The 27,693-nt window shown below is 43.4% G+C and overlaps 1 protein-coding gene across 4 annotated transcripts in view; it reads left to right on the top strand.

Annotated features, from left to right (window-relative positions):
• Positions 1 to 27,693, top strand: part of RANBP17 (RAN binding protein 17) — a 328,652-nt gene that overhangs the window by 299,587 nt on the left and 1,372 nt on the right. For all 4 annotated transcript variants that reach the window (XM_027034339.2, XM_053226569.1, XM_027034320.2 and 1 more), the window contains 2 exons: positions 24,523 to 24,621; positions 26,512 to 26,639. In XM_027034339.2, coding sequence (XP_026890140.1) covers positions 24,523 to 24,621; positions 26,512 to 26,639 — 227 coding nt within the window. The remainder of the gene's footprint in view (positions 1 to 24,522; positions 24,622 to 26,511; positions 26,640 to 27,693) is intronic.

Raw genomic sequence — 27,693 nt, 5'->3', positions numbered from 1 at the left:
AACAAGGTTACTAGCCTTGTTATAAACAAGGCACGTGCCACCAACGGAAAGCGTCACTCTGAGTGAAGAAATGATGAACATAGAATGGGCTGGCCATGGAAGAGGTTTTCTTCCTGGCTGTCATTTTTTTACTAATATGCAAATTAAGTTATATAAACTTACTTTTGGTGATGTCTCAGTAACCTGTTATTTTCCTTGTGGGGAGGTGTGTAATTAAGATTTTGTGTAACTAAACAAAGTGCTGTATGCCTGTAAATACTTGGTTATGATCCTGGAATTGTTACGACATGTTGGTGATATGATAAAGAGAAGAGGAACGTAGCACACGTAGTGAGGACATTCTGTGTACAAGGTACAAGAGCCGCTGAGATTCATGAGACATAATTTCTTTCCTTAAAAAGTTTCTGTCACGTGGGACAGAGATGATGGGTTAGTTACTAGGTAACAAATTATATGAATAATCAAATTATATGAATAATTTGATTAATATAGTGGTGACAGAGATTGACACACGAGGAGAGGACTTTCAGAGAACTCTTCTCATTTACACCCCCACAACAACCCTGGAATGTAGATATCGTCATCCCCGTTTTACAGATGAACAAATTGAGATGCAGAGAGATCAACTGGAAAGTGGAATTGAAACAAGGTTGGTCTGGGTCGAAAGCCTTATCACTTATACCATTGATTCTCAAGGGCCTAGTGGTGGGGATAAGATCTCATGTTCATCAGGAATGCCATTACAAGATATACATTTTTTTTAATTAACTTATTTATTTTGAGAGAGAGAGTGTCCTCGTGCACATGCAACCAAGGGAGGGGCAGAAAGAGAGGCGGGGAGAGAGAGAATCCTCAGCAGGCTCCACACCATTGGTGCAGAGCCCAGTGTGGGGCTCCAATCACCCACCACGCGATCATGACCGGAGCCGAAACCAAGAGTCAGACACTTAACCAACTGAGCCATGTGTGTATACACACACACACACACACACACACACACACGCATACACGCATATATACACACACGAGGTGCCCCTCAAAATATACTTTCTATCAACAATGTACCTCTCCTTCTCCCTTCCCCACCTCCCCCGCTGCAGTAACCTGTGGTACCGTTGGGGGTGTCCTGGCCCTCCAGTTTTTGCAAGGAGAAGGTTGAGAACCACAGACTGAGAGCATGCCGCCAGTGGAGAAAATAAATACCCATGAACTGGCCAGGAATCAGACCCAGCCCCCCACCCCACCATGGCAAATGACAAGTCCACCACCAAATCCCTCCTGCCAGCACTGAGCCTGATCACAATATTGTCTCATAAACTTTGGCAGAAACTTTTAAGTTGGCAGAAAATTTTACCAAAATCAATAGGCTGTGATTCCAGACAAATACCATCAGACTGTGCAGAGCAAGTGATGTGGTTGTACAGGACACCATCAAGTTTGTCTTTACTCAGAATTACCATGCATTTGTTGGTTTAAGTAATTTCTGTGTGTTAATAATACTTGGTAATCCTTTATTTTATAGCATATGACTAAGTAGTGATATATCTTTATTAACAGCAGAATACATTCTATTTATTTGGAATGCAGGCTTTCAGATAGCATTTTAAATATTAATGACTGGTCTCTGGTAGTCAGCATAAATATGATTTGCATTAGCACTAGGTTATATCATCTTGAGTGCCTCTGATGTCAACTATTGGGTATAGTAATATCTGACATCACCTCCTTAGGTCACTGACAACTTTGACCTCTATTCTTATGCACAATTTCTGTCGTCTCAAAAGCTCTTTTGAATTGATTTGAAATTTTGACTCTGCCCTTTATGAGGCAGTAAAATTGATAATTATTCAGATGGGAACTGAGCACTGAGTGAAAAATCAATTCTACCCGCTCTCTGCTGCGTATAAAATTACTTCTGAGTCGGCTGGACTGAACGGATGGCCGGAGTAAAAGCAGCAGGCAGGAGTAGTGGGAAGAATTAGCCGGACAGAGCTAATAGCCTGAAGGGATGGACTTGGAAAAGAGGGAGTGGGCCAGTTGGGGGTTGTTATGAGCAAGGATGGGTCCCATTGATCATCTGTTTACATCAGCTTTGCAAGACCTTATAAATCAGCCCTGAAGAGCAGCAGAACTCGAGATTTCAGCATCTTACCAGAGGGACTTTGTATTAGATTATTCTCATTTTCACACTCAGATGAAAAGTGAGCCATTGATTATTCATTGGTTGCCCATTAAATGCTGTTTTTATAGATGATTTGCCTATCACTGAAGGTAATGAACAAGGTGGCTGCTTTATAACTCGAGGTTTCAGTTTTCAAGGCATCTGTGTCGGTTAAGTAATGCCTAACCCTATTAAAAGGAATGGGTTACAAATTGCTTAACAGTGCTGAAAAACTAGACCCTAATGACTAATTGTGCTTGGAGTTTAGAGAGGGCTTGTCAGCTCTTTAAACTAAACTGATGCAATGATACTGCAGTTATTTACCAGTTTGAACTGTTTTCCCCCCAACCTGGGTGTATATTGCTGGAAGCATAACTGCACGATGAGTGTCCATTCCAAATTGTAAAAGTTATCTCCTCAAGCTTCCATAGCAAATGAAGCAGGAACCCACATAAATGGTTTTCCAATATCCTCATAGACCTTTCGATTTGTGCCTACCAGCTTAGGAAGCACATTGTAAATGCCTTGCACCTGGAAATGTGCTTATCATGATCTGTTATGTGACTGTAGAGCCTCAGTGTCCTTATTTTTTAATTAAAAAAAAAATTTAATGTTTATTTACATTTTCTGAGAGAGAGACACAGAGCATGAATGGGGGAGGGGCAGAGTAAGGGAGACACAGAATCTGAAGCAGGCTCCAGGCTCTGAGCTGTCCGCACTAGAGCTTGATGCGGGGCTCGAAATCACAAACTGCGAGCTCATGACCAGAGTGGAAGTCAGATGCTTAACCGACTGAGCCACCCAGGTATGTTACTATTATATACTATTATATTACTATAATATCACTAAATGCAGCCTGCCTTGGTTTCTTTATAAAACACCATGGGTATATCAACCAATGACGTTTCTAGTGTATAAGAGGAATACTATTTTCATATGAAGAATTTTTCTATGATTGTTAACTGATTCACAGAAAGTTAGAATTTGAAGATTATTTTAGAAGAGTTCTCATTTTACATATGGAATCTGAGGAATAGGGAAGTTGTTATGCCTCTTGTGAGATGGTACATGGTTCAGGAGCTGATAGTTTTAGTATCTATTATTTGAAAAAAAAATTTTTATGGTTTATTAATTTTTGAGAGAGAGAGACAAAGACAGACCTTGAGTGGGGGAGGGGCAGAGAGAGAGAGAGAGGCAGACACAGAATCAGAAGCAGGCTCCAGGCTCTGAGCTGTCAGCACAGAACCCAACATAGGGCTCAAACCCACGAATCGTGAGATCATGACCTGAGCCGAAGTTGGACGTTTAACTGACTGAGCCAACCAGGCGCCCCAAAAAATTTTAATTTTTTATCTTAGAGAGAGAGAGAGAGGGAGAGAGAGAACCTTAGGCAGGCTCCACACTGAGAGCAGAGCCCCGATGCAGGGCTCGATCTCACCATCATGAGATCATGACTTGAGCTGAAATAAAAAGCCTGACACTTAACCGAGTCACCCAGGCACCCTCTCAATGTTTTTAAAAATATTCTCCAAATAAGCTATTGTCCATAATCTGAAAACAAATCTAACTTTGCTAGCATTAAATTTAGTCCACTTGAGGATCCACTGTAATTAAGTGAATCTATTTCAAATAAGATTACTGTCTCACCAGCATTCCTTGGACTTAACAACTGAGGGAACCCCAGTTCACATTATTAAGGAAAAAACTCCCCATGTATTTTTATGCCATTAGCACAATAAACTACGGGCGCCTGGGTGGTTCAGTTTGTTGAACGTCCAACACTTGATTTTGGCCCAGGTCATGATCCCAGGTTGGAGGGATTGAGCCCCACGTTGGGCTCTGCTCTAAGCATGGAGCCTGCATGGGATTCTTTCCCTCTCCTTCTGCCTCTCCCCAGTGCGCATATATGCGCTCTCTCTCTTTCAAATAAAAAAATAAAAATAAAAAAGAAAGAAAACTTTAAGGACAGGTCAGTAGTAACAGTGATTAGTCACAGATCTGCTACAATATTTGGAAGATTAAATTTGTGTGTGACATGTTTTTAGTGTTATCTCTGGGCGTGTTAAGTGTTTGCATACGTAAGCCGAAGATCAGCACTCATTCAGTTATATCACAGAGTGAAAGATTTGCCCAGATCACTAAATGCAGGAGCATGTTTTGTAGAATTAGAGGGCAGTTCAGAAGTGTGACTGATTCTTTTTCAAATTACAAGACTAGGACACTGATGATGAGTGCTTCTCTACATCAGAATTTCAGTTAAAACTAATTGTTCTAGAAAGAGTAGCACCTTCCACAGAAGTAGAACAAGAACTATGTGGCCATGTGGTTGTCAGCATCACTGATTAGATCATGCAGCTAACTCATTAACAGGGTATTTTTAACAATTATATTCTGTAAAATCTAAATATATTGAAAGGAACAATTAGAACATTTAGATTTGAATTTATTTCACCCTTATCTATGTAACTATTTGGCACAAGTCAGCTATAATAAAAACCCAAAAAGAGTTCTAATTATGATTTTATCTCTCTTCTTCTCCTGCGCAGCCCCCCCCCCCGCCCCCCCCACACACACGCCGACCGCAACCTGGCATTTAACTACAAATTGTGAACAGCTGTCAGGAGCTATAAGAATCATACTTCAGTAGGGATGTACGCTGAAAGAACATTCACCCTTTTCCTCAATCAGTCAGTCAATCAATGAAAATTGCTTTTGTATAGTGCTCTTCATGACATGCATCCCAAAGTGAATTACAGCAAAAGGGAAATCATCTGCTCTTTTTTCATTTTTGTGTTTAGATTGAAATGCTACTCTGCTCAACATTTTGACATACTGTACAAGACATCTTTCATACTTAAGGTTCCATTCCCTAAGACTAAGGAGGAGAAAGTGTAGCCACATATTTAACTCATGAGATTTTGGCCTGTGGAACCTGAGCAACACCCTCACAGTGGGAAACGCCTAAGTAGATGAAGTACGTTCATGTCTCTCAGCCTCTCAAAAAACAATTAGCCCGGTTTTCTAATGTTATCAAAGACATTTCTAGTGAACCCTAAATAGAAAGGGTGCCCTCCACATGACCCATTAACTCAGTCTGGTTGATTTGCAACTTTATTATCAAAAATATGGCAGTAGATTGAAACTAAAACCCCATGCTGAAGGGACATTCACCACTGGACCAGAGGACAACGTGGCTATAAAGCACTTAAAGGAAGCCAGACATAGGTCAGTAGACACCAAAAGTATAAAACAGGAACTCACATTTCAGGACAGAATTGTTTTTTGCACATGCTGCCACGATCTTGGTCTTCTTCACAGCGTTCTGTGCATGGCCTGTGTATTTATTTTTAGGAAAAAAATACTACTGGCAAAATATAAGTGCTTACCGTGTGCAGGAAATAGCTCAAGCTGCTTACATACACACGTAATCTGATTTAATCATCACGTTTCTCTGTGAAGTGCTAGTATTACGATCACCACTTTGTAAATATAGAAACTGAGGTACAAAAAGATTAGGTACTTTTCCCAACGTGACACATAGTAAGTGGAAAAGCTAAAACTTGGGGCTATTGAACTCCAGAGTTGACATGCTTAACCGCAAAGCTATAGTTTGTTGGCAGCGACCAATCAGAGGTAGCATATATTTTTTCAGCACTTACACTCAGGCAAGTTGAGCTTCCAGTAAGTCCCACCGGGGCCATCCCTAAGGTAGAGTGATTTAGAGCAGTCATCCTATACCCCAACTTTGTGCTGCAGCCGGGATGAAACAGATGGGCAGTGACTCAAAGAGGCAGTGGGCAAGGGAGAGGGAGGTGGCTTTGCCAGCTGGTACAGAAGAGCCTTGTGCTGCCCAGCATCACGGCAGAGTGAACAGACCTTCCTCTAACTTACTCTATACCTGTACCCTATCGTTAATTCTATAGCTAGATCCCAAGAGTATAAAATGGAGTAGGACAGATATCCTTGAGAAGGTCAGAGTCTAACAGTATAACTGTCTCATGACGTTCCTCCGTGTGTTTTCTCTAATGTCTTGGAGGTAGCTCTTGAGGTTCATTCTAACCTGATTTTTCTAGGACAGACTCAATATGGCAGCTGTGAAATGAAGGTGGGGAAGCAACAAGTGCTTTATATCCGTCCCCCATACCCGATGCATCTCTAGGCTTCATCCTGACTCTCACTACTGACTCATCAGCATAGAGTGCCAGTTTTCATCCCTTTCTGGTTACAAACAGCTTCTCTTTTCCAAAGGAAGCTTCTACTACTATGACTGGGTACCGTTAGCTCTATTGAAGGCTCTTCTTAAGGGCTTCTTACATTGGTGAGTCTCAAACCAATACCTTTGAGCATCCCTCTCCCTATCCTTTCCATTCTACAGAGTTTCACAAACTAAGGTCCTACAGAGCCACACAGAGAACTTGAATGAGGTAGACAGGAAAGAAACCAAAGTTACACAAGTGTACACATTCCTGTCTAACAGGGGCAGCCTCCACATAGTCCCAGCTTATTCTTGCCCTTTAAGAAAGTAGGACCCAGTGTTGCCAGCTATATAGAGATTACCCACCCCCACCCAAAGAGAACCAGAAATCCAGGGTTTTTTCATGTTGGCCACTGACTGAAAATTTTTTTAATTTTTTTTTTAACGTTTTATTTATTTTTGAGACGGAGAGAGACAGAGCATGAACGGGGGAGGGGCAGAGAGAGAGGGAGACACAGAATCGGAAGCAGGCTCCAGGCTCTGAGCCATCAGCCCAGAGCCCGACGCAGGGCTCAAACTCACGGAGCGAGATCGTGACCTGAGCTGAAGTCAGACGCTTAACGGACTGAGCCACCCAGGCGCCCCTGATTGAAAATTTTTAAAAAAACAAGAAAATAAAAACACTCTGCAGGCCAGCACTGGATGTCTGGTTACCGGTTTTCCACCAATGTTTTATGTAATCCTAGAGAATTTCAGAACGGAGATCGTGCAAAGCATGATTCCCGGTCTTTCTCACAGTCATCCCATGTGGCACTGCTGATGTTTTGATAATTTTTGGAGCACACTTTTTTGAGTAGTTGTTTAAAAAGGATGCTGTTATTTTGCTCATATATTTGATTCTGTACGTAAGTCTCTACTCAGACTTAAAGAGGGCATTTATTTACTTTTAGGTTGTGTCTTTGCATACAGAACGGATGCAATAAACAGCCAATGAAACTCAGTTAACATCTCCCAAACATTTTTTTTTTATTTTCATAATAACCATATTTGTCTGAGGCAAGAATTAAAGTTCAGTTTGGTCAAGTATATGTGTGTGTGTGTGTGTGTGTGTGCGTGCGCATGCACGCACGCTTGTGTGTACACACGCAGTCTAATTACTAAGGATCAAATAGAAATATCTGAGAGGACCAGGACTGGACAAAAGTGTCTAGATAACAGCCATATAATAAAAGTCCACAAGGAAAAAAATAAAATAAAATAAAAGCCCACAAGGGAGTAAAACTCTTAAGAGTGATGAATTTGTGACCACAACTCCTAAAGATCAGTTTAGAAAATTAAAGTACAGGGGCGCCTGGGTGGCTCAGTCAGTTGAGCATCTGACTTCGGCTCAGGTCATGATCTCACAGCTCATGAGTTCGAGCCCCGTGTCGGGCTCTGTGCTGACAGCTCAGAGCCTGGAGCTGGCTTCTGATTCTATGTCTCCCTCTCTCTCTGCCCCTCCCCCATTCATGCTGTGTCTCTCTCTGTCTCAGAAATAAACAAAAAAACATTTAAAAAAAGAAATTTAAAGTACATAATTTTAAAAATAGAAAAACATTAGTTTTTTTTAAATGGCATCTGTGATATAAAATTATGTATCCATCTTTAGAAGGATGATTCTAGTCCACATTTTTTGCCATATACCCTGTCTTTGCCATTTTGCTATAATTTTTGTTATGGAAATATTTGTCAAATGACAATTTCAACTATAACCCCCCAAATAGTATTTTAAGACCAAAAAATCAGTTCATATAAAAACCTATTCTTGATTTATGAATCATCAAATTATGATCAGAACTGTCATACCTGTCTTTAACAGAGTACCTTTTCTTCCCCAGAGATCACATCCAGCTTGATGCATGTCTCAGCATCTAGCAGAGCCTGACCCTTGTGACAGTCAATGAACGTCTGCAAAACCAACCCCCAAAAGTTAATTTTCAGAATTACAATCTGCAGGCGGTGACTTTATGTTTCAAATCCAGCATAGTCATAGATCACTACATAATCAAACAAAATGGTAGGGCTGAGATAAGAGTATACCATTATATACTGTATAATAATCCTGCTGGAATGCCACAAGAAAATTTCATTCTACACATGGGTGAAGAAAGGAATAAGCACTTCACATATTGTTCTGAACAGCTAACGGAACAGAGAAGGGTTGGGTTTGCTTTTTTTTTTTTTTTCACTAGGACATGTGTTTTTTTTTTACCTCTAAGCACAGTTTAAAGATGTAATCCATTGATAGCATAACTTGCCTTATTAATTGAAAGGGATGGAATCCACCAGATGTAGCCCAAACCAGCAGAGAGTTGGGTGACTAAGCAACAGCAAAGACACCATATTGAGTGAGCCAGAATTCAGTCTCCAAGTCATTTATTTCAACCAGTGACAATACATTTAAACTCCTGTGCCTCAGCAGTGATTGATGGTTTAATATCATATATAATTTTTTTAATGAAGGAAAAACCATTTAAATATGTTACCATTTGCACTGGTATTCTCCTATGTACATAACTGCATTTAATCATTATGGGGATTGTTTTTATACTTGTGTAATTTGTATCCAAGAAATAACTGTCAAAGCCATCTCACGCTGTTGCTGGAAATGGTACAGTGTGCTTCATACTTGAATAGATTCATTCTTCCCTGCACATAATTAAGAGTGTTGGAGCTTTTTCCCTGCCACCACATAGGAATTCCATGTTTACATTTCTGAGAATGAAAAATTAGCCACAATGTGCTTTTTCAAGTTCCCATTTTCTGGCGCTATGATATTTAAGTACCTTAGTTCTGTACCAGTGTATGATTTGAAGAGTTTGATTTTAAGACTTTTAATATTAAAATACATAATAAAATTTTATTATCTAATTACAAGAGGGTTTAGCCTCTTATTAAAGTTGCTAAATCAGGCCTAGATTAGCATCATAATAACACAGTTTGACATGGAATACTCAAAAGTCAAGTTCGAAGGAAGGGACGGGGTTTTTTTTGTTGTTGTTTTAGGGGGTTTTCTCCTGCACCCATCCCTTGCACAATATAACAAGGATGAAATGCATGTATGGAAACAAACAAGGAGCAATTTGGGACGCTGGAGAAGGAGTGGAGGTGTCAGCCTAGGACGGTACCCTTAGGCAAGGCAGCTGGTATATGTAGCCTTTTGTTTATCTGCTACTGGTTTATGTAGCCTTTAGGCCGGCACCAGAAACAATCACTCCTACAGGGTCAGCTGCTGGTCAGAAGCAAAGTAAGAAAAGATTTTGCGTTCAAACGCGCAGCCATAATTTCTGTACAGCTGGCACCTGCTACTGGTGCACAGCATGAAGGTGAAAGGTCAAAGAGGCAGTTGTTCAAAACTCAAGAATGGCTTAAAGGGACTTGTAGATTAATCTGCTTTATTAACTTCTGTATATTAGATAACTATTGCTGTGAATGACAGTACATCTTTTTTAATAAGTCGCATCTCTTTCTCTTTTAAATTAGCTTTTGAGTAATGAATATTAAATAGAAAGCATTTCAGGGGTAATTAAATGAAAACAGAATGATGTCATTTTACAATTATATTTGTATGTTTATAGAATAGGGAAAGTATAATGTTTTCCAAAGAGCTAAAAAAAAAAAAGAAAAAGAAAAAGAGCCAGCTCTTCATAAAGAAGAACTTGAAATAAATAAGTCACATGCCCATTAGCCTTTGTGTTTAAACTAAAATATATGATGTAGTTTGTGACTTAGCATGAAGTCACTGGGTGCTGGTGGCTTGATTTGGCATTCCCAGGGGCTCCAAGTATTTTCTTTATGAATTAAAGTGACTGCAATCTGTCACCGTTCTTTTATCTACAGTTTAGCACAGTCAGTTTTGCTATTAGTCTGCAGCAAACGTTCTCAGAATAGCAAAGGAGTTGTACAAGATGAACAACGGCCATACCTTTTCCTTCACACTCATGTAAAACAGATAGAAAACATTTTATATGGGGAAAAAATGCAGTTTTACACACATTGAGCCCAATAATAATCAGGCATGCTTTATAACAGTCTCTCACCCAATATGGTAAATGGCAAGCAAGATGGTTTTTAGCCTCTCCGTTAATGATGATCGGCATAATTGGCTATCGTTGTAAATTAAGAATAAAAGTTCACTAAATGTATCCTTTTTTAAAGCCTCTGCAAGGAATATTACTAATGTACAGATTAAATACTGACACCACCTCTGGGGAAGTGTCGCACAATGTGTGTTCTAAAGAGATGATTTTGTCTGCTCTCAGAAGTTCTGTAGATGAAACCTCCTCCCTTTTTATGTGAACACAGCCCAAGTAGCAGCATTTACCCATATTTCACACACTCAAGTCATTTAGGAATAGCACTCCCAAGTCGTAACACAAGTCAGTCTTTATACACTAAGCCATGTTTCTGTGACATGTGAAATGACACTTGAGACAATCTTCCTGTGTCACACCCAAGCCAGCCCAGGGCTCACCAAAAGGATCCTAAACTTGTATGATATCACAAAGAAGCTGATGATCTTGACCAGAAAAGATTTGAGTTGGAAGTGTTTCCTTACCATACCACTCCAAAGTGAAAGAATTTCCACACCTCCTTCTTAAAGATCTAGATTTTTTTCCCCCATCCTATAATAGAAGGCTTATTTCCTGCAGGGTCACTAGGACCTAAGAGGTCACTAGGGAAGAGCGACCTCAGACTCAGATGATGATGATGAATGACTATGATGAAAAAGAAGTAGAAATAATTATCACATGCTGGGCTCTGTGCTAAGTACTTAAATATATATAAATATATTTATATAATTTGTATTTATATTTATAAAGTTTCACTACTTTGTGAGGTAGATACTCTTTTCTACATTTTATAATCAAAGTATTTTAATTGCAGCTTTAAGAAGTCAGGTAGCTTACTTGGTATCATACAGCTAATAAGTAGCAGAACCTTGTGCTCTTAACAACATTACTTTTAAATGACCTAGAGACAGGATTGGTGGAGCTGGAGGGTGCAAAGGCGGGCTGGAGTGGGGTGGGGGGGCACAACATTCATTCAGCTATACATCCCTAAGCCAAGGGCCCTTCCTTTGAAAATTGATGAGATAAGAAGCAAGCACTTGACCCAGGTTGGCTCAGTGAGTCCTCTTCCCCAGACTTAGAAACTCCCGTGGATTTAGAGGATGTTGGTCAGCCTCTGGTCTTCACTTGACGTGAAGACTTGAAAAACCAAGAGCCATTCTCTGCTATGTGCTCAGAGAAGTAGCCAGTTCACAGCAAGAGAAAAAAGCTGCAACATGCTGGGAGGATCTCGAAGGAGATCAGCAGCCCCAGAGACAGGCTAAGAAAGATTGCACCAGCCTTCCCGGCTGTGGTTCCCAGCTGTTGAGAGGCCTGCCCGCAGTGTCTAGTCTGGGGGTCCTCAGGCCACCCCTTTTAGGTCTGAGTTTTGTCTATAGTAGTTGCTGTCCTCACAGCCAAAAGATTCTTGACTCACGGAAGTGTGAGGACAAAGTGAACCAATGAGTATAGACTCACCTAACACAGAGAAGGTATTCAATAAATAGGGAAAATTTGAAAAACAATATACAGGTACCAGTTAACTTTTTTTATCTCCCTAAGGAGAACATATACCTGCTGTTCATGTATACAAATGTGAAAAACATCCTTTCCAGGAAATCCCAAGGCCGTGACTTCAGCCAGATTACCTGGGTCTTTCTGGTCCCACACTCGTGTTCTGCCTGTCTTAGAGTTTGTGTGACACACATTCTCAAGATCACAAACCCTCACTGGCCTGGGTGGGGGCACGGTGTGAATGTGGATCTGATTCTTGGCCCCAAACAGACTTTTCCTCACTTACTCTTCCTGTGTACTCCAGGCATCGTCTTGCAACAGCAGGAATGAAAAGAAACTCCAGGACCCTTTCCATTTATATGTCTTCATACCTAAAGCCTCTTCTGAATCTCACAGCAACTCTGGTGGGAGGGTAGGGCCAATATGGTTTATTTTCTTAACTTGGGAAAACGAGTACATCAACAAGTGAAATCCACAGTGCCCATATGGGACAAGAATGCAGAGGTTCAGAGAGGCGAAATAATTTGCCCAACATCACCCAGCCAGTAAATAGCAATACCTAGAATGTAATAACTAAGGCTTTGTTGTCTCTGGATCTGACGGTTTTTATGTTATCAGGGCCTCCCAGGGCCTTCACCTACTCTTCTTTCCTGTCATTTCTCCCACCTGTATTTCCCCAAGTGGCATTGTGAATGGTATGAGAAGCTCTTTGAGTTTCTTGAAGGAACGGCACTGTATAAACTGAGGGTCAGCTTGATGATGGTGTGATTTATTCATTTTACAGTTATTACTGGTTTTTCACCTACTTGAACGGTTAATAATGTGTGTGCTAGAGATGTGAACTGAACTTTTGTATTCATTTTCTGTCTTAACTGTTGGAAAGTTTTTAACTAGCAGCAACCACTTGGTGAGGCTATGAGCTCATGTAGTATGTTAAAGAAAGCTTCTTATTTGATTACAATCTGATTTCTGCTGGCAGAACAAGGTAAAAGTTCCCTAATCCTCTGACCTGTCATGAGTTACTGCTACTTTGTCTGCTTTGCAACCAAAAAGAACTTTTGCATGTTAATTCTTTATCCCTTGTCATGCTTAGGAAGATACAGACTGAGTGCTTTCAGACTTGACGAAATGCTGTCCTCCTTCAGAGCTGTCTAATTGCACATTCTGTATTCGTTGAGGATTTTCTGCTTTACGGCAATCAGAGCAGACAGACTGTGCAGTCAGTGTACCTGGCTTTGAATACCAGTGATGCTACTTGGCAAAGTTACCTTACCTCTTCAGAGATACCAGCAACTCAGCCAGGGCAATTCTGCACCTTGCTGGAGCTGGCCCCCAGGATCAGGTAGTTGAACTAGTCCCTCCTGTGGTCTCATGCCCAGACTCCCCAAGACTGTAGCCAAGACTCCTTGCCTTAGCTCTTTCCCATTCTGTCACTCCTCAGCCTACCCATAACTTGGAACATCACTACTGTGGAAAAGCGGAACATTCAGTGCATACTTAGTTGAGGTCATGTGAATACGGCATGTAAAGTAAACTGCTAAGAAGGAGTGATGGGAGTGCAAGGCCTGGAGGGAACTCTCTTAGGCCCCAGAGAGAACCACCAGAAAGAAAATCCTACGCAAGAGCTGTGTTAATGCCCATCCTTAATGTGGCATCTAGTTTTAGATAGGACAAAGAAGTTCACTCAGGAAACTAAAAGCGTCAATTAGAGTTAAGTGCATGATGACCCTTTCTCAGAGACCCTTGAAGATTGGAAGGAAACAACTTGATGGGTGGGCAATAAGAGATTGATAAATACTTAGGCTCCATGAGTTTCTTAAGGCCACAAGGACCACATTTCAATTCTGTGCCACCGTGCTGTGCCTGGCACATAGTAGGAGCTCAGTAATTCTTTGAGCATTCATCGAATAAGCATGAGAAATGAAGAGGGAGAGAAGAAGGAAGGAGAAGCCCCTAGCAGGGCACCTGACACATAGTAGGCACTTAACACACGTGTCGCCTGTGTGCGCCCAGCACGTAATGAGAGCTGCTAGTAGAATATTAGTGACTTGAAACGTGTGCAGACGAGAGAAAGCTAGTAGACATCAAGCGGGGCTCATGGCCCTCCAGAGGCCTGGCCTGTTTTGGAGTTTGCACTTTAAGGAAGAAGGTCTGCCCTCAGCAAATGTTGCGTTCTTATCCCTCAGAAGGAGCAAACCCTCCCTCCCCAACCCCGTCTCTTTCCCGAGCCCCCTGTGTTACAGAAGGGCTGGAAACAAATTGACAGAAACCTGGAGGAAAGAACTCAAGTGATTTAGGAGAATGGAAGGGCTGGCTTATGGGGCCAGATTAAAGAAGCTAAATATGTATAGCCTGCCTAAGTGACAACTAAATGGGGCATTTGATAAGTCTATAAATACTTGGAAGATGTAAATGCCAAGGAGGAAAGGGAATTACTTAGCATGGCACAATGGAGTATTGGCATAATGGGATATTATTAAGGAAGGGAAAATGAAGGTTGAACATCAATAAAAAGCTTCCTGACAAAGAGAACCATTCCTGACAAGGGACACTATTAAGTTATGTGCTGTGGGCCAAGGGAAGTAATGGCAACGCCACTTCTCAGGGTACTGGCAACAGAGCCAGCAAAGAAGGAGCCAGGCTCTGTCCTGACTGAGGTGCAGAACCCAAGCAGGTAACCTTCCGTGTCTGTGCTCTCCCAATCCCAGGACAGGAACAGAGATGCATTTTATTGGGGGAAGTCGGATGGCCCAGGCCTCCTACGGGTTCAGACCGTCCGGAGAACAGCTACACCAGCTTTGCCCTTCTCCTGTGTCACTGCCAGATTCATTCAACTTCAATGGCACCCCATTTCCTGCAAGATAGGACCCATGTGCTCTAGCACACATTACTAGGCCCTTCACAAGATCTGGCCCCGGCTACCTGATCATCCTCCTCTGCCACCACCAGCCCCCCTCACACCCTCTCCAGTCCCACAGAACTGCTCGCCATCCCCCGAAATACTTCTCCAGACTTTTGTACCTGCTCGCCCTTCTGCCAACCTGACTGCCTGTCAGACTTTGCTTATTCTCTACGACAGCACCCTCCGCACGTCACCTGTGCAGCCTTCCTTGCCTGTCCCCCACCCCGAGGCAGAGTAAGTCAGCCTCCTCTGGTCTCTTAGAGCCTCCCGTGCAAGCTTCTGTGGCACTTGCTATGCTGTGTTGTCATGCTGTGTGTCTCGTTCCCTACTTGATTGTGAGCTCTTCGAGGGCTGGGACTGTGCCTTGTTCATCTGTATGTCCGCAGGGTGTGACACAGAGCCTGGCACAAAGTAGGTGGTTGGTAAATGTCTGAATAAATTAAGGAACGAGGTGCTATTCCTATCATTCTTTAGGCTTCCTATGTAATTATTAGGACAAAAGAGCTTCCAAATCTCAGTAACATCTTTGAATCATCCCCTTGGCCTCCCGGCCAGCACTCTATGCCATTTAGATGACTATAAATAAAAACCCTCAAATCTGAAAGGCAGCATGCTGTCCTCTGTGGTTTCAACATAAACTCTAGACTAATCTTTAATGGAAAATGCTTCTGAGGGCCCTGTGAATGTGCCACAAAAATACTTTTTTTTTTCTCTCCACACAAAGTCATTTGAACATAATAAGTAAAATAATCCTCCACTGTTGGTTATGAAGATTTTTAGGTCCATCTAACTAAATCCCTTCAGGAAATCAGGGAGAATGTAGTGACAGATGAGAGGCAGTGAAACATGGAAACTCCTACTGTAAGGATAATATATTTATTATGAAATACAATATTCATTGCACTCTGCTTTGATGACTGCATGAGATGCCCTCGTGCCATTAGGCCTTATGTTGCTCTGTTTTGAAATACGAGATTCATTGGGAAATGTTGTGATGACCGTTCATGCTATTTCCCACTCCCTTCCCTGATTTTGAATGGCCTCAGTTAGAGTTTACTTTATCACCGAATACTTAATATAAACGTGTGTTTGTACTTTTCTCTGTCGTGCGTGTTTATGTACTCTGGTTGGGGTTCATTCCACTGCTCCTTACTTCCCGAGTTCATTGCCGGGCCGTTGGGCTGTGGGACAGTGGCGGCCCCTCCACTGCATTTAGCACTACAGGGACAGTCTAGCCCCCAGGCCCTTCTCCCCACCGGTGGGTCTTGCATTTGAGGCCACGCTCTTAAAGCTCTCACTTTATCTACAGCTTCAGTGGCAGGTTGTGTTTCTTGGAAAGCTGTCATTGCCTGGGAAGAAAATGGGATATGCAGTCCAGGGTTCTGACCACTTCTCTCTCTCTCTGCTACCAGCCTTGCTGGGGCCCTTACCATTTCTCCCGACCCATCGTTGCCACGCCTCAGTCTCCCATTGGTCATTGTTCTAGATCCCAGAGCTCAGCGTTCTTCGGAAATCCTTTGAAGGCTACCCTTTAGGTACTGGCCCAAACTCACTTCTGCATTTAGCGTGACAGCAAAGGCCTTTTAGAGCCTGGATTCGGCCCAGCCTTCAGCTCCCTGCCCTTGGCTCTGATCCTTTCCATTCAAAAAAGGTCTCTCAGAAGCTTCCCTTGCAGGGGCTGACTGTCCCCTCAAAACATCCCAAGCCCTGTGTGCTTTGTCTTTTCTCCTTCTATGTCCTCTTTCTAATACATTCTTCTTCTCTGGTGATGCTTATATGCATCTTTTTTTTTTTTTTAATGATGTGGGGGGGGGGGTTAATTTATTTTTTAATGTTTATTCATTTTTGAGAGAGACAGACAGAGAATGAGCAGGGGAGGGGCAGAGAGAGAGAGGGAGACACAGAATCCGAAACAGGCTCCAGGCTCTGAGCTGTCAGCACCGAGCCCAACACGGGGCTCGAACTCAAATCGTGAGATCGTGACCTGAGCTGAAGTCAGACACTTAACCAACTGAGCCACCAGGCACCGCATCTTTTAAAAATTCAAAATTCATTTTAAAATACGCATCTTTTAAAATTCAAGTTAAATATCACCCATCCTATGAAGATTGACTGGTCTTTTGGGGCAGAACAGCACGTGTGCCTTTGGGAGTCTCTTTTGAGCTTGTACATGTTTGCTAATTTAGGGGCCACCAGAAGCCAGTATAGGCCATTAGAGGTTCAAGAATCTGGCTGTGTGGCAGTCACTCGGGAATAAAAATCATAAGAAAATGGCTTCAGAGTTGAAGGCTATCCTCTATGTACAGATTTTCCCAACATTCCCACCCAGAGAAACACAGATGATGTTTTTGACAAGTGATGCTTAATTTTTACATCAGATGGAGAAGTGTTCTGTCTGATGCTGGCAAGAGAAGAGTGAGAGTTTCCCAAATAATGCTGAGTGGCAAACCCTACAGCCTTCCAGTGCCCCAGGTTTTCTGGTTTTATTTTAATGCAGCAAGCAGCTTTATGAGATCTGCAGCCACTTGAAATATGATTTACTACTCGTAAAAAGTTTCAAATGGATAATGAAGATTCAAGAATGAGACTCACAGTGTAGTGTAGTCAATTTTGTTGCTCTTGCTCTCTAGTACGTCTCTGCCATTGAAATGAATTATTTATTATAATTTATTTCAACCATGGAAAATAAAACTGTTTTCATTGTGATGTGCTCTGTAACGTTCGGAGTAGACACATTACATGCAGTACTCTCAATTAATTAATCCTGAAGTTTTGTTCCAACTTTATCTTCTTTCTTATAAGGCAGGAGACTGGCAGGTAATTCTTTCCCGAATAAACTATGATTAAAATGAATGTTTGGAGAACTAGGGGTAATGTTGGTAATGGAGAAAATTGAAACCACAGCAAAACCAGGTTGTGTATTTCCTTAGATTTTACAATGGATGGAAGAGTTTTTCTAATATTCTAGGCCATTTATCACTTGGAGAAAAAAGCGTCTTGTAACTTTGTGTAAAGGAGGGGGTAGAGGCAGAGAGTGCTGTTAGTTTAGATGTGGAAATATGCGCTGCTAATCTGTGACCAAAACCAGCTGAATTAATCAGTCCTGTGGTTCCTTTATTGGTAAAAAGATTTTTTTGCTTTTTTTTTTTTTTAAACTTTGAGCAAAGCTAGCATTGTGAAAAGGCCAAATCGGCAGGACTCCCAAATGAGTTTCCAGAGGAGACTGGGTCACCCATAATTGATTACAATCTTGTTTCTTTAAAACAGAGGCTCACTGCATCTTGCATTTTGCTTGATTTTTTTTTTTCATTTAACGTGTTGAATACTTGCTACTATTATGAGGCTGTAAAGACACAAGAACTTAGGAAAGTGTTTAATATGTACAGATATTTAACATAACCTAGATGGTGCAGCGTAGTTAATCCAGGCAGGAGAAGATATACTTATTTGTCCATTGCTTTCATTTTTTATACCATTCCATTGCTATCACATTGGTAGACAGCAGACGGATAGAACAATTGATCCCTTTTCCCTAAAGATGACTAGTATCTAATTTGAGGAGGATCACATTTCAATATCTGCTGTGCACGTGGCCTCAGGAACAGCACTTGGTAATGACAGCAACTCCCTTACTTCCACAAGCACTGAAAACCTGGAAGCTTTTCCTTCTTCGGCAGTGTTCAGCTCCTCCCAGACTCTGGCTCTCCATTCTGGGCACGGGACTCCGGAAAAATTGCTATGAAGATGGGTGGGAGGTTTTTCTGCTCTTTTGGATCCTGTTGCACTATCCAGGCAGTCCTGGTTTTGCTTTGTATTTTTGTGTCAGTGTTTTTAGCTAGGGCCAACCTTCCCCCTCCTGTCTCACCGGCCTTCTGAAAGGCCAATTTCGTGTACCAAGAGCTTCCTGAGACTCAGAAGCAGCTCTTCGGTTTGTTATTATGGGTTGTTCCTCAGACATCACCAACTCATTGCATCAAAATCAAGAACAATCTAGCTTGGCCAGGGGTACGGGTAATTTTGTATTCTACTCCTCTTCCCATTAAGGCCCCTAACCTAACAGATTAAGTCACCTCTTAGGCACTGCTCTGACCATCCTTGCTTTGTCTTCCTCCCCCACCCCATTTAGATCAGGGCACAGGGAGGCTTCATCTTTGGCCTCTCACCTGTCCTCTGGCTGTCCTTCCTTTGTCAAACCAAAGCCTCGTTCTCAGGCCCTCTTTGCACCACCTTTCAGACAGGACAGATTACTCTTGTGCCATCCCCATTTTCCATTTCCCTGATCAAGAGGCAGCAAAGTCACAGTATAACGAAAATGTGTGTGACCCTGAGAAAAGAGGCTGCGATAGAGAGGGAAGAGCTGGACCTCCCTAACTATATTGAGGATTTGATCCCCGCAGTATCAGGGTTCATAGCGTTACTCGGGTTCAGTTTTTGTCTCTCTGATACAGGTGGGGAGCAATAGGCAGGGTTAGAATGTTTTATCTATTTCTTAGAACTCTGTGGAATAGTGTTTAGTTGTATTATTCAGTAGGCTCTAAGAACATGAACAGTGAAAAGTGTTCACCTTGTAGGGAACATTGTAACTCAAAAGAAATTAGCTTAATTTACTAATGTTTTCAATGATGTTAACGTAAATTACCATGTACATGGTACTTTTGGTGGGAGGGAAATGGTTATTTTTAGAAAAACGTTCAATGGAGCATTTTCCAGAGACAATCTATTAATTATGTCTAGTGTTGTTCATCTTGAGAGTCTGCAAATATGTTAACCACATTTATAAAAGCTGTAGGTAGGAGGCAGGAAGATCTGCAGACTCTCCAGGAATTGCTGCCCTAGATCCTCATTGTGGGGATTCCAGCAGCTGCCTGACTCTTCAGCAGGTGGCAGGGTGGCTGAACAGAGGAGATGCGTGCGGGCAGCCTGTCCGGGAGGCTCGCTGATGGTGCCAGACTGAGCCATGCCCAGAAGCGAGCCTCTCCTCCCACACCGTCCGTTCCCTGGCAGTCTGCAGCAGGGGCCAGACACAGTGCCCCCGCCACCACTGCTGGCGGTCTTGGTCCTCACACGCAGCCCCAGAGTGGCAGGCGGCAGGCTGGCGTGGTGGTGATGAAGGCACGGCCTCTGGACTTGGGCAGACCTGTGCACGTATCTCAGTTCTGCCTCACCTCCTGATAGCTGGTAGCCTGATGCCTTGAGCAAGTTACTTACTAACTCAGGACCTCAGATCCTTAGTCTATGAAGTGAGGATAATGCCTACTTCAAGGTTACCTGAGGGGTAGAGACAGCGTATACACGTGCTGAACAGAGTGCTGAGCTCTCCGTAAACGGTAACTGTTAGTACCTTTGGGCAGTGAGAAGACTCATCCGGCACAGCTTCTTGGGTGCAAGTGCTTGTTGGTAGAGAAGACAGTGGGTCAGCCTTCAGCCTTTGTAACCCGGAAGCCCCCCCACTGAGGGCTTTCCCTGGGAGCTGCTGGCTGGAGGGACACCAGGGACTTAGAAGAGTTCTCAGGCTCTGAGCACAAAGGCCAGATCCCTGGAAATGAACAGTGTATTGGTTTAGATATTTATCCATTTCAGATTTTAGCCAGAGATTGAGGCCAGAACTCTGTGTTTTATACAATCCTCTTTCGGTTCTTTAGCTCCTTATACGCTCTTGATAGTTGATTTCATCCTTTCTCATTCATTTATTCGCATATTCATTCTTTCATTCAGTAGCTATTTCCTAAGCCTCTAGTGTGTGCTAGATGCCATGCTGGTCACTGGGGACACAGAGAACAGCCCCCGCCACCGCCCCATGGTCCCTGCACCCAGGAGTTTACAGACAAGTCTCACTACCAGTCATAACCCCGCACTCACTCCGGCCATGTGACCCCAGCCATCCCACTCTACCAGCTTCTAGATCCACTGGGCCTCCAATTTCTTTAGAGTACATACTCACCATCTAGCAGCAAAGCATTCAACACAAACCACATCTTTGCTTATTCTGCATCAGCAGGAGACAGAACAGGAAGCATCTGAAGTGAGAGCATGTAGTTACCACCTTGTGGTAGGGAGAATGCGACCCAGCATTTTCGGGTTGCAAAGTCCACTTGGCTTGGGGCTTGTGCCCAAAGCATCTTAGGGTGGGAACATAGGAGAGTTGCTGAGGAGTGAACAGAGATCCAGATGACACAACATTACTTTGGGTTTTTTCGTTTGTTTTTAATTTGTTTTAATGTTTTGGTTTTTTTGTTTGTTTTTGTTGTTTTATTTTGTTTTTTTGAGACAGAGACAGAGAGAAGCGGGAGAGGGGCAGAGAGAGAGAGGGAGACAGAATCCAAAGCAGGCTCCAGGCTCTGAGTTGTTAGCACAGAGCCCAACATGGGGCTCAAACCCACAAACTGTGAGATCATGACCTGAGCTGAAGTCGGACGCTTAACTGACTGAACCACTCAGGCACCCCAACATTAGTTTGTTTTTTCTTTCCAGGTCAGATATTTGTAGTAGCTTTGTATTTTTTGGAAGATTACAAGTTTTCAGAACAGCAGAAACACTGTCATTCAAACTCCATGCTAATACATGTGCCAGACCAAATAGGGCTGCTTTTTGGACTATTTCCTATGGTAGGTTATTTTTTTATTGCAACTCTTAGTAAATTTAGATAATTGCGAGGAGACTGTAATCTCATGGATCTGGACATAATCAAGACATGAAATGGGGTTCTTCCTTGAACCGTGAAATTCCACTGGATCACACCAAAGAGGGAAACCATAGTTGCAGTAAAGGAATACTGGTAATTATTGAGTGCCTACTATGTGGCAAACATAGAACAAAATGTTTGATATAGACGAAGGAAATCAGTCCTCAAAGCAGCCCTTCAGAGTAGTTGCTGTAATCCCTCATTTTATAGGTAAGGAAATAAAGGCTCAGAGAAGTGAAATGACTTGCCCAACATCCTAGGTTAGGAGCAGGGCCAGATTTGGCCTCATTTCTGACTGGCTCCAAAGCCTGTCCCTACCATACGATGTTGGTTTTGTTTCACTGAGAGAAATTTCCTACAAGCTCACGTCAATGCCTGTGGGAAGACAGAAGGGGAAGGAGTAAGTGCTGAGGCAATGGGGAGCATGGTTTTTCTAAGTGGACCAAGCCACACAGCTCCCCTTCCCAAATGGCTGCTCCCTTGGTTGGGTGTATTAGCTGCTTGGGATAATACAGTGGATAATGTATGTGTTGGACACAGGCCCTGAAAAATGCAGCCTTGGTTGGACATATCTAAAATGGCCATTCCAGCCATCCTGTAACAGTATGGGAAGTGAGCAGAAGTTGGGGTAGTAGAGACCCCGCTCACAGCACCACTAAATCCTGTGGTGCTTTGTGACTCTGCGCAGGCTGAGGTGGGCTGGGGCAGAGTTGCCGAGGGCTCTCTCCTTTCAGTCTTCGTCTGTTCGTGTCATTAACCAGAGAGCCTTCCACGAGAGATGTTGCAGTACCTGGATCAGGATTCTGTACTTAAGCATTTTACCCAGTATTCTCCCATATGGGGAGAGGGAGAGCTTATCCAAAGGAATTTGCCACATTGCTTGAGCTGTGTCCCCTGTACCCTCTAGGATTATTGGAAAGAAGGAAAAAAAAAGAATTCTGGAAACGAGCTGCCATGTCAATACCACTTGAGCAGATCTGCTCACTAATTCCCATTTTTCTGGAAGAGTAAAACAGTTTTTTCAAAAATCAGACACTTTAGCCAACTTTATTTTTAGAAAAGTATTTTATTCAAACATCTCCTTACTTATTACAGACATAAATACATGCATTCAGACAAATGAATCCACAGGAGAACCGTACAAAGTAATTGGCACATCGCTTCAGGATGCTTTGTCAGTTACTAGAGGAGTTTGGTGCTTCTAACTTTAATCTTTTCCATTAAAATATCCATTCTGCCTTCAGATTCTGAAGCCCATAATATTTTAGACTGTCTCCATAGATCTGTTAGTTTTGCTTGTCAGTTTAATTTGTGGCTGTATGACTTTGGGTCGCTTGTTAGATTGTACATGAAAACATGTAATCTGCAAACGATGTTCACTATGTCGGGCTTTAAGACCTGCCTCTCCCCAGAGAGACTGGACATACAATAAATATGGAATTGGCAGATTTCATTTGCAACCAGCCTAACTGTTAGGATGATGATGATATATGGGGTAGCAAATGTTTAGAGCTACAGAGATGCTCATTACTGTTGTTATCACATACCTTAAATGTTTATGGCACTTTCTACTCTTTGCAACACTTTCTATTTCTACCATCTCATTTGATTCTCAGAACTTTCTTGTGCTGGATTATTATTTCCCTCTTTATGGCTAATGCAAGTGACACAGAGAGAGGGAGAGGTTCCATAACTGGCCTGAGATCACAGGGCAAATTGGATTGCAGCAGTGCAGCAACGAAAGCAGACGTCACCGAAGCCCAGTCAAGGGTCACGCGGGTGGTAGCCTTTGCCACGTAATTGCCATTTCCCCCTGTGTTCTTTGTGGGACAGGGGCTCTGAAGCTGCAGAAACAGAAGGACTAGAGGTGGGCGGTAAAGAGTCCAAGGCAAGGAAAGTGTGCCATCAGCTCCACATAGGTGAACGCAGCTTGCTTCACGGCCACTTGCCCAGACTGTTGCGGCAGCCCCATCCCCGGGCTTCCTTCTGTCCTGTCACCTGCAAAAGTACACGTTCTGCGTGTCCCCAGAGGGATCTTGCTTAAGTGCAAATCTGAGCGTGTCTCTCCTTTGCCGCAAACCCACCACTGGCTCCCACTTCATCCGGATGAAGTCCAGGCTCCTCAGCATGGTCTGCCAGCCTGACCCTGGGGTCTTGCTTCTGGCCCCTGTCTCTTTTCTCCTGCCACACTCAGTTCACTCCCAGCCTCCTCTTTTGCTGCCCTCTCTGCCTAGAATGCATTTATGATGCGCCCCCTAAACTGTACCTTCTCTGTGGAACCTTCCCTGACTTCTCAGAGACCCAGAAGCATCCGTCCCTCTGCTGGTAGCCCATTGCACTTGGCCGAGCCCGATTTCTGGCTATCTCTCTGCTCTGTGCTCTGCCCCAGGAAGCTTCTACCTCCTCAGGGCAGAGGTTGCGGTAGATGCCTGTTCTCTTTAGGTGTCTTGCAGACTTTGAACTTAAGAGGATGGATGAGTATGTACATGTAAAAGTGAAGGGAGTAAGTGAATTAGTGAAGGCCAAATGAGCCTGAGCCAGTAGGAAACGGGACATTCTGAGGTCACATAGAATATATCCCATTTCTCCCTCCCTCTGAGAGATGTTGCCCCTTCATAACTTGACCTGTGGTGAAATGAGAGGCAGAAAGGAGGGTGAGCTGGGCTTTTACCTGGCGATTTAGCGTGGAGGACAGCATACCAGGGTTGGGAGGCAGAGACTGATCCTCTTAGCCTCATAACCTCTGACTTCTGCCCACCCAGAAGGTTCTCACCAAAGCTTTTGGTGGTGGGAACTCTTATCAGGGAGCTGGCCAAGAGTTCCTACATGCAGCATTATAGGCTCACAGAGTCAAAGCTCTTGGTCCAGGAAGAGCCCTCATGGCTGTTAGCAAAATGTAGGGGTAGAAGGTAAGCACAAAAAAGACCTGGGACTGGGGGGACCTCTGGACCAGGGTCTTCATATGACTCTGTCTTCTAGATGATGTCTGTCCTCATGAACACCATTGTCTTTGAAGACTGTCGGAACCAGTGGTCAGTATCCAGGCCTCTCCTGGGGCTCATCCTGCTCAACGAGAAGGTGAGTGTGATCGCAGGAAGGTCCGTGGGAGGGGGTCACCGCGGGGAGGGAGTAGCTGTGCGCCAGGCCAAGCTGTGACAAGAACAGAAGGAACAACGGAGCTTGAGCTGGGACCTCAAGCGCCCCCAGGCAAGGCCATGTTCCCCCAGCAGGCCTTTCCCCAAAGATCTTCTTCAGGTAAGTGGAGGCCTCAAGACCAGCTCTCCTGGAACCCAGCACTCCCCACGCATTGGCAGGTGGTTTGCTCAGTATTCTTCAAGCTCAGCCTCACTCCCCTCTTCTGCTTCCAGGGGAATTCTGAGCTACGACTCTCCTGCTTCTTGCTTGGCTCCCTCTTATATTTGGGATCCCCAGTGCCCTGCACTGTAGTGGCCCTCAGGGACTCACCGCAGAGCCAGCACCCTTCACCTGGGAGCACGAGTCTCCAGCTTGTTAAATGCACTCACCACCCTGGGCTGCTTCCCAGGCCCTCCAGCTTCCTCTCGAACCCACCCCTGTCTCCCCAGCAGTCAGTAGGAACAGTACATTACTGCTCAGGAGAATGAATTGTCTATACAATAAGATAGTACTGGGGAGAAAGACAGTGAGATTAGAGGCAGCCGCATACATTAAAATTCAAACTGAAATCCCAGCCTTGGAAGGAAACTAATAGAAGAAGAAAATATATCAAAAAGAGAAGAGCTGTCTCATCATTCACCTGTGCCGAAGTATCCAATTTTAGCCACATTCAATAGCACTGTCATTCATCTTCCCTTGGTGTTATTGTGATTTAAATCCAAGCTCTATAAAAGAGAGCAGTTCTTTTAAAATGATTGAGAGGGAATAAGGGCAAATTCAGTGTTTAGAAAAAGCTTATGACATCACAATATTATACTTTACTGATGGAGGCAATATTTCACGGTTTGGGATGAAAAACTAATAATTTTCTATTTGGTGTGAGCCACTGCATCATTATAAAAGGGAAAAATAAGTAGTTTTGTGCATTCCCAATCTTGTTCAAGAAGACATTGTGGTTTAAGTGTAATGCCTCTGATATATAGTATTTAAGTATTAGTCTGACTACATATTAATTACGTGTGTTTTTGATGTGGGCCGTTTTAATGTATGATGGAAATTAAATATCATGCTGTTTGGGCTTGGAAGGATAAACACATGACTGACAAAATGTTGTCTTTGTGCCAAAATTAAGCTGTTTCCAATGATTAGAATCTGTGTGTAAGCACGAGAGTTTGTGTTTGTGTAAAAGCCAGCAGACCCCAGCAGAGGAGAAGGGGTTGTGTAGTTCTTTATGACCAGGTATGACAGGTGGATTTCCTAGTTCAGGAACGCGCTCCCAGAGCTACGCAAGCCCCTTTAGCACCCTGCCTCAACAGAGCAGATCCAGCCTAACCCAGGGGACAGGGACTTGGGACAAAGTCTGGGGTTGTTTGAGAAGTGATTCTTCACTAAAGCCCAGATGCTGATGAAGCCTGAGGGGGGATGCCTGGGCCTTTTCTTCCAGTCACCCCAAGTTCTCCCTGTTAAGTTCTTTGCCTCAGCCTGAAAGGCCCTTCTTCCTCTTTCCTTTCAGCCTTTCTGTGATGAGTGGAGAGGAGAGTCAGGAAGACCTTCACATGCTCAGTCCCCCACAGAGGACCTAAATTGTTCAGTAACCATAGAATAATTATAGCAAGAAATTTTTATGAGAAGGGACAATACAGTTTATACCTAGCAATGTATCTACTGCCTTGGTTGTCTCTGAAGGCTTAAAGTTCAAAGTGGGGCCTGGACCAGAGCTTCCCTGAGAGTCAGGAGCACTAAGCAGATGGAGCAGGTAGAACTCCTCCCCCACAGCTCTCTCGGGGCCCAGGTTTGAAGTCAGGGCCCTGAGGTTGTTCCGTCTCCCCACAGTATTTCAGCGAACTGAGGGCAAGCCTGATCAACAGCCAGCCTCTCCCCAAGCAGGAGGTCCTGGCCCAGTGCTTCAGGAACCTGATGGAAGGCGTGGAACAGAGCCTGTCCACCAAGAACAGAGACAGGTAAGCACTGTGCAGTAAGCCCAACATCTCTGGCTTGTGGACATGAACTGGGGTTGTGCTTAACACAGCTCACATATAGATGTGACTTTTCTGTTACACCTCGTAACCCTAAACACGGTTTATTTCCATCCAGTATTACTAGGTATTTGCTTTTTTAAAAGCACCATGCTAGGCACTATTTAGGGATGCAGAGATGAACAAAATGCAGCCTGTGCCCTTATGCACTTTATAATCCAGCACAAGGTAGGGAAAATAACTCACTGAGAAGGTCAAAAGAAGGAAAGCTCAGATCTGCCATGAGGGACAAGGAAAGCTTCCTGGCATTTGAACAGGCACAAGCTTTGAGGTCAGATAAACTCCAATTTAAATTTTATCCCTGCCCTCTATAGGCTGTGTGGCAGCGAATAAGGCATCAACTGCTCTGATCCTCCGTTTTCTCATCCACAAAATTGGTTGTGATATTTAAATGACAGAATGTAGTAAAGCATGGTACCTAGGACATAGGAGCCATGGTAAACATTAGTTCCTTCTTCTGCCTGACCTTTAAGAGTGCCTAGTTTTACAGTTGCCAATGAGATCTAAATGAAAGAAACCGAGACTTATCAAGTATGCCTCCATTGTTCATTTTTTTAGAGCACAAAATTTTACTGAATATCTATTATGTGCTAGGCATTGAAGATACCAGTGGTGAACTAACTGTTCAAGGTTTTTGCCTCATAGAGCTTCTAGTGGGGGAAACAGATAATAATGAACAATAAAGAAAATGGTTTTTGGGGGGGAGTGCGGGGGGGGGGGGGCAGAACTGCCTGCACCACCCTTTTATAAAAGTGGCAACATTCAAATGTTTCACCATTTGAAATGCAAATCATCAGTCATTCCAGCAACCACTGCAGCCAGCCTGTGGTGGAGTCCCCAGCCTGGGCTCTGACAATACAAAGCCAAGTGTGACAGACTCTGCAAACACATACCCTTGACTGCTTGTTCCACGCCACAATCCTCTGTCAGGCAGGAGGGCAACCTCTGAGGCCAGCAGAAGAGACTTAATGAATGGGGA

The sequence above is a fragment of the Acinonyx jubatus genome, chromosome A1, assembly GCF_027475565.1.
Source record: "Acinonyx jubatus isolate Ajub_Pintada_27869175 chromosome A1, VMU_Ajub_asm_v1.0, whole genome shotgun sequence".
In the NCBI taxonomy this organism is placed as follows: Eukaryota; Metazoa; Chordata; class Mammalia; order Carnivora; family Felidae; genus Acinonyx; species Acinonyx jubatus.
This window is presented reverse-complemented; position numbering and strand designations above follow the sequence as displayed.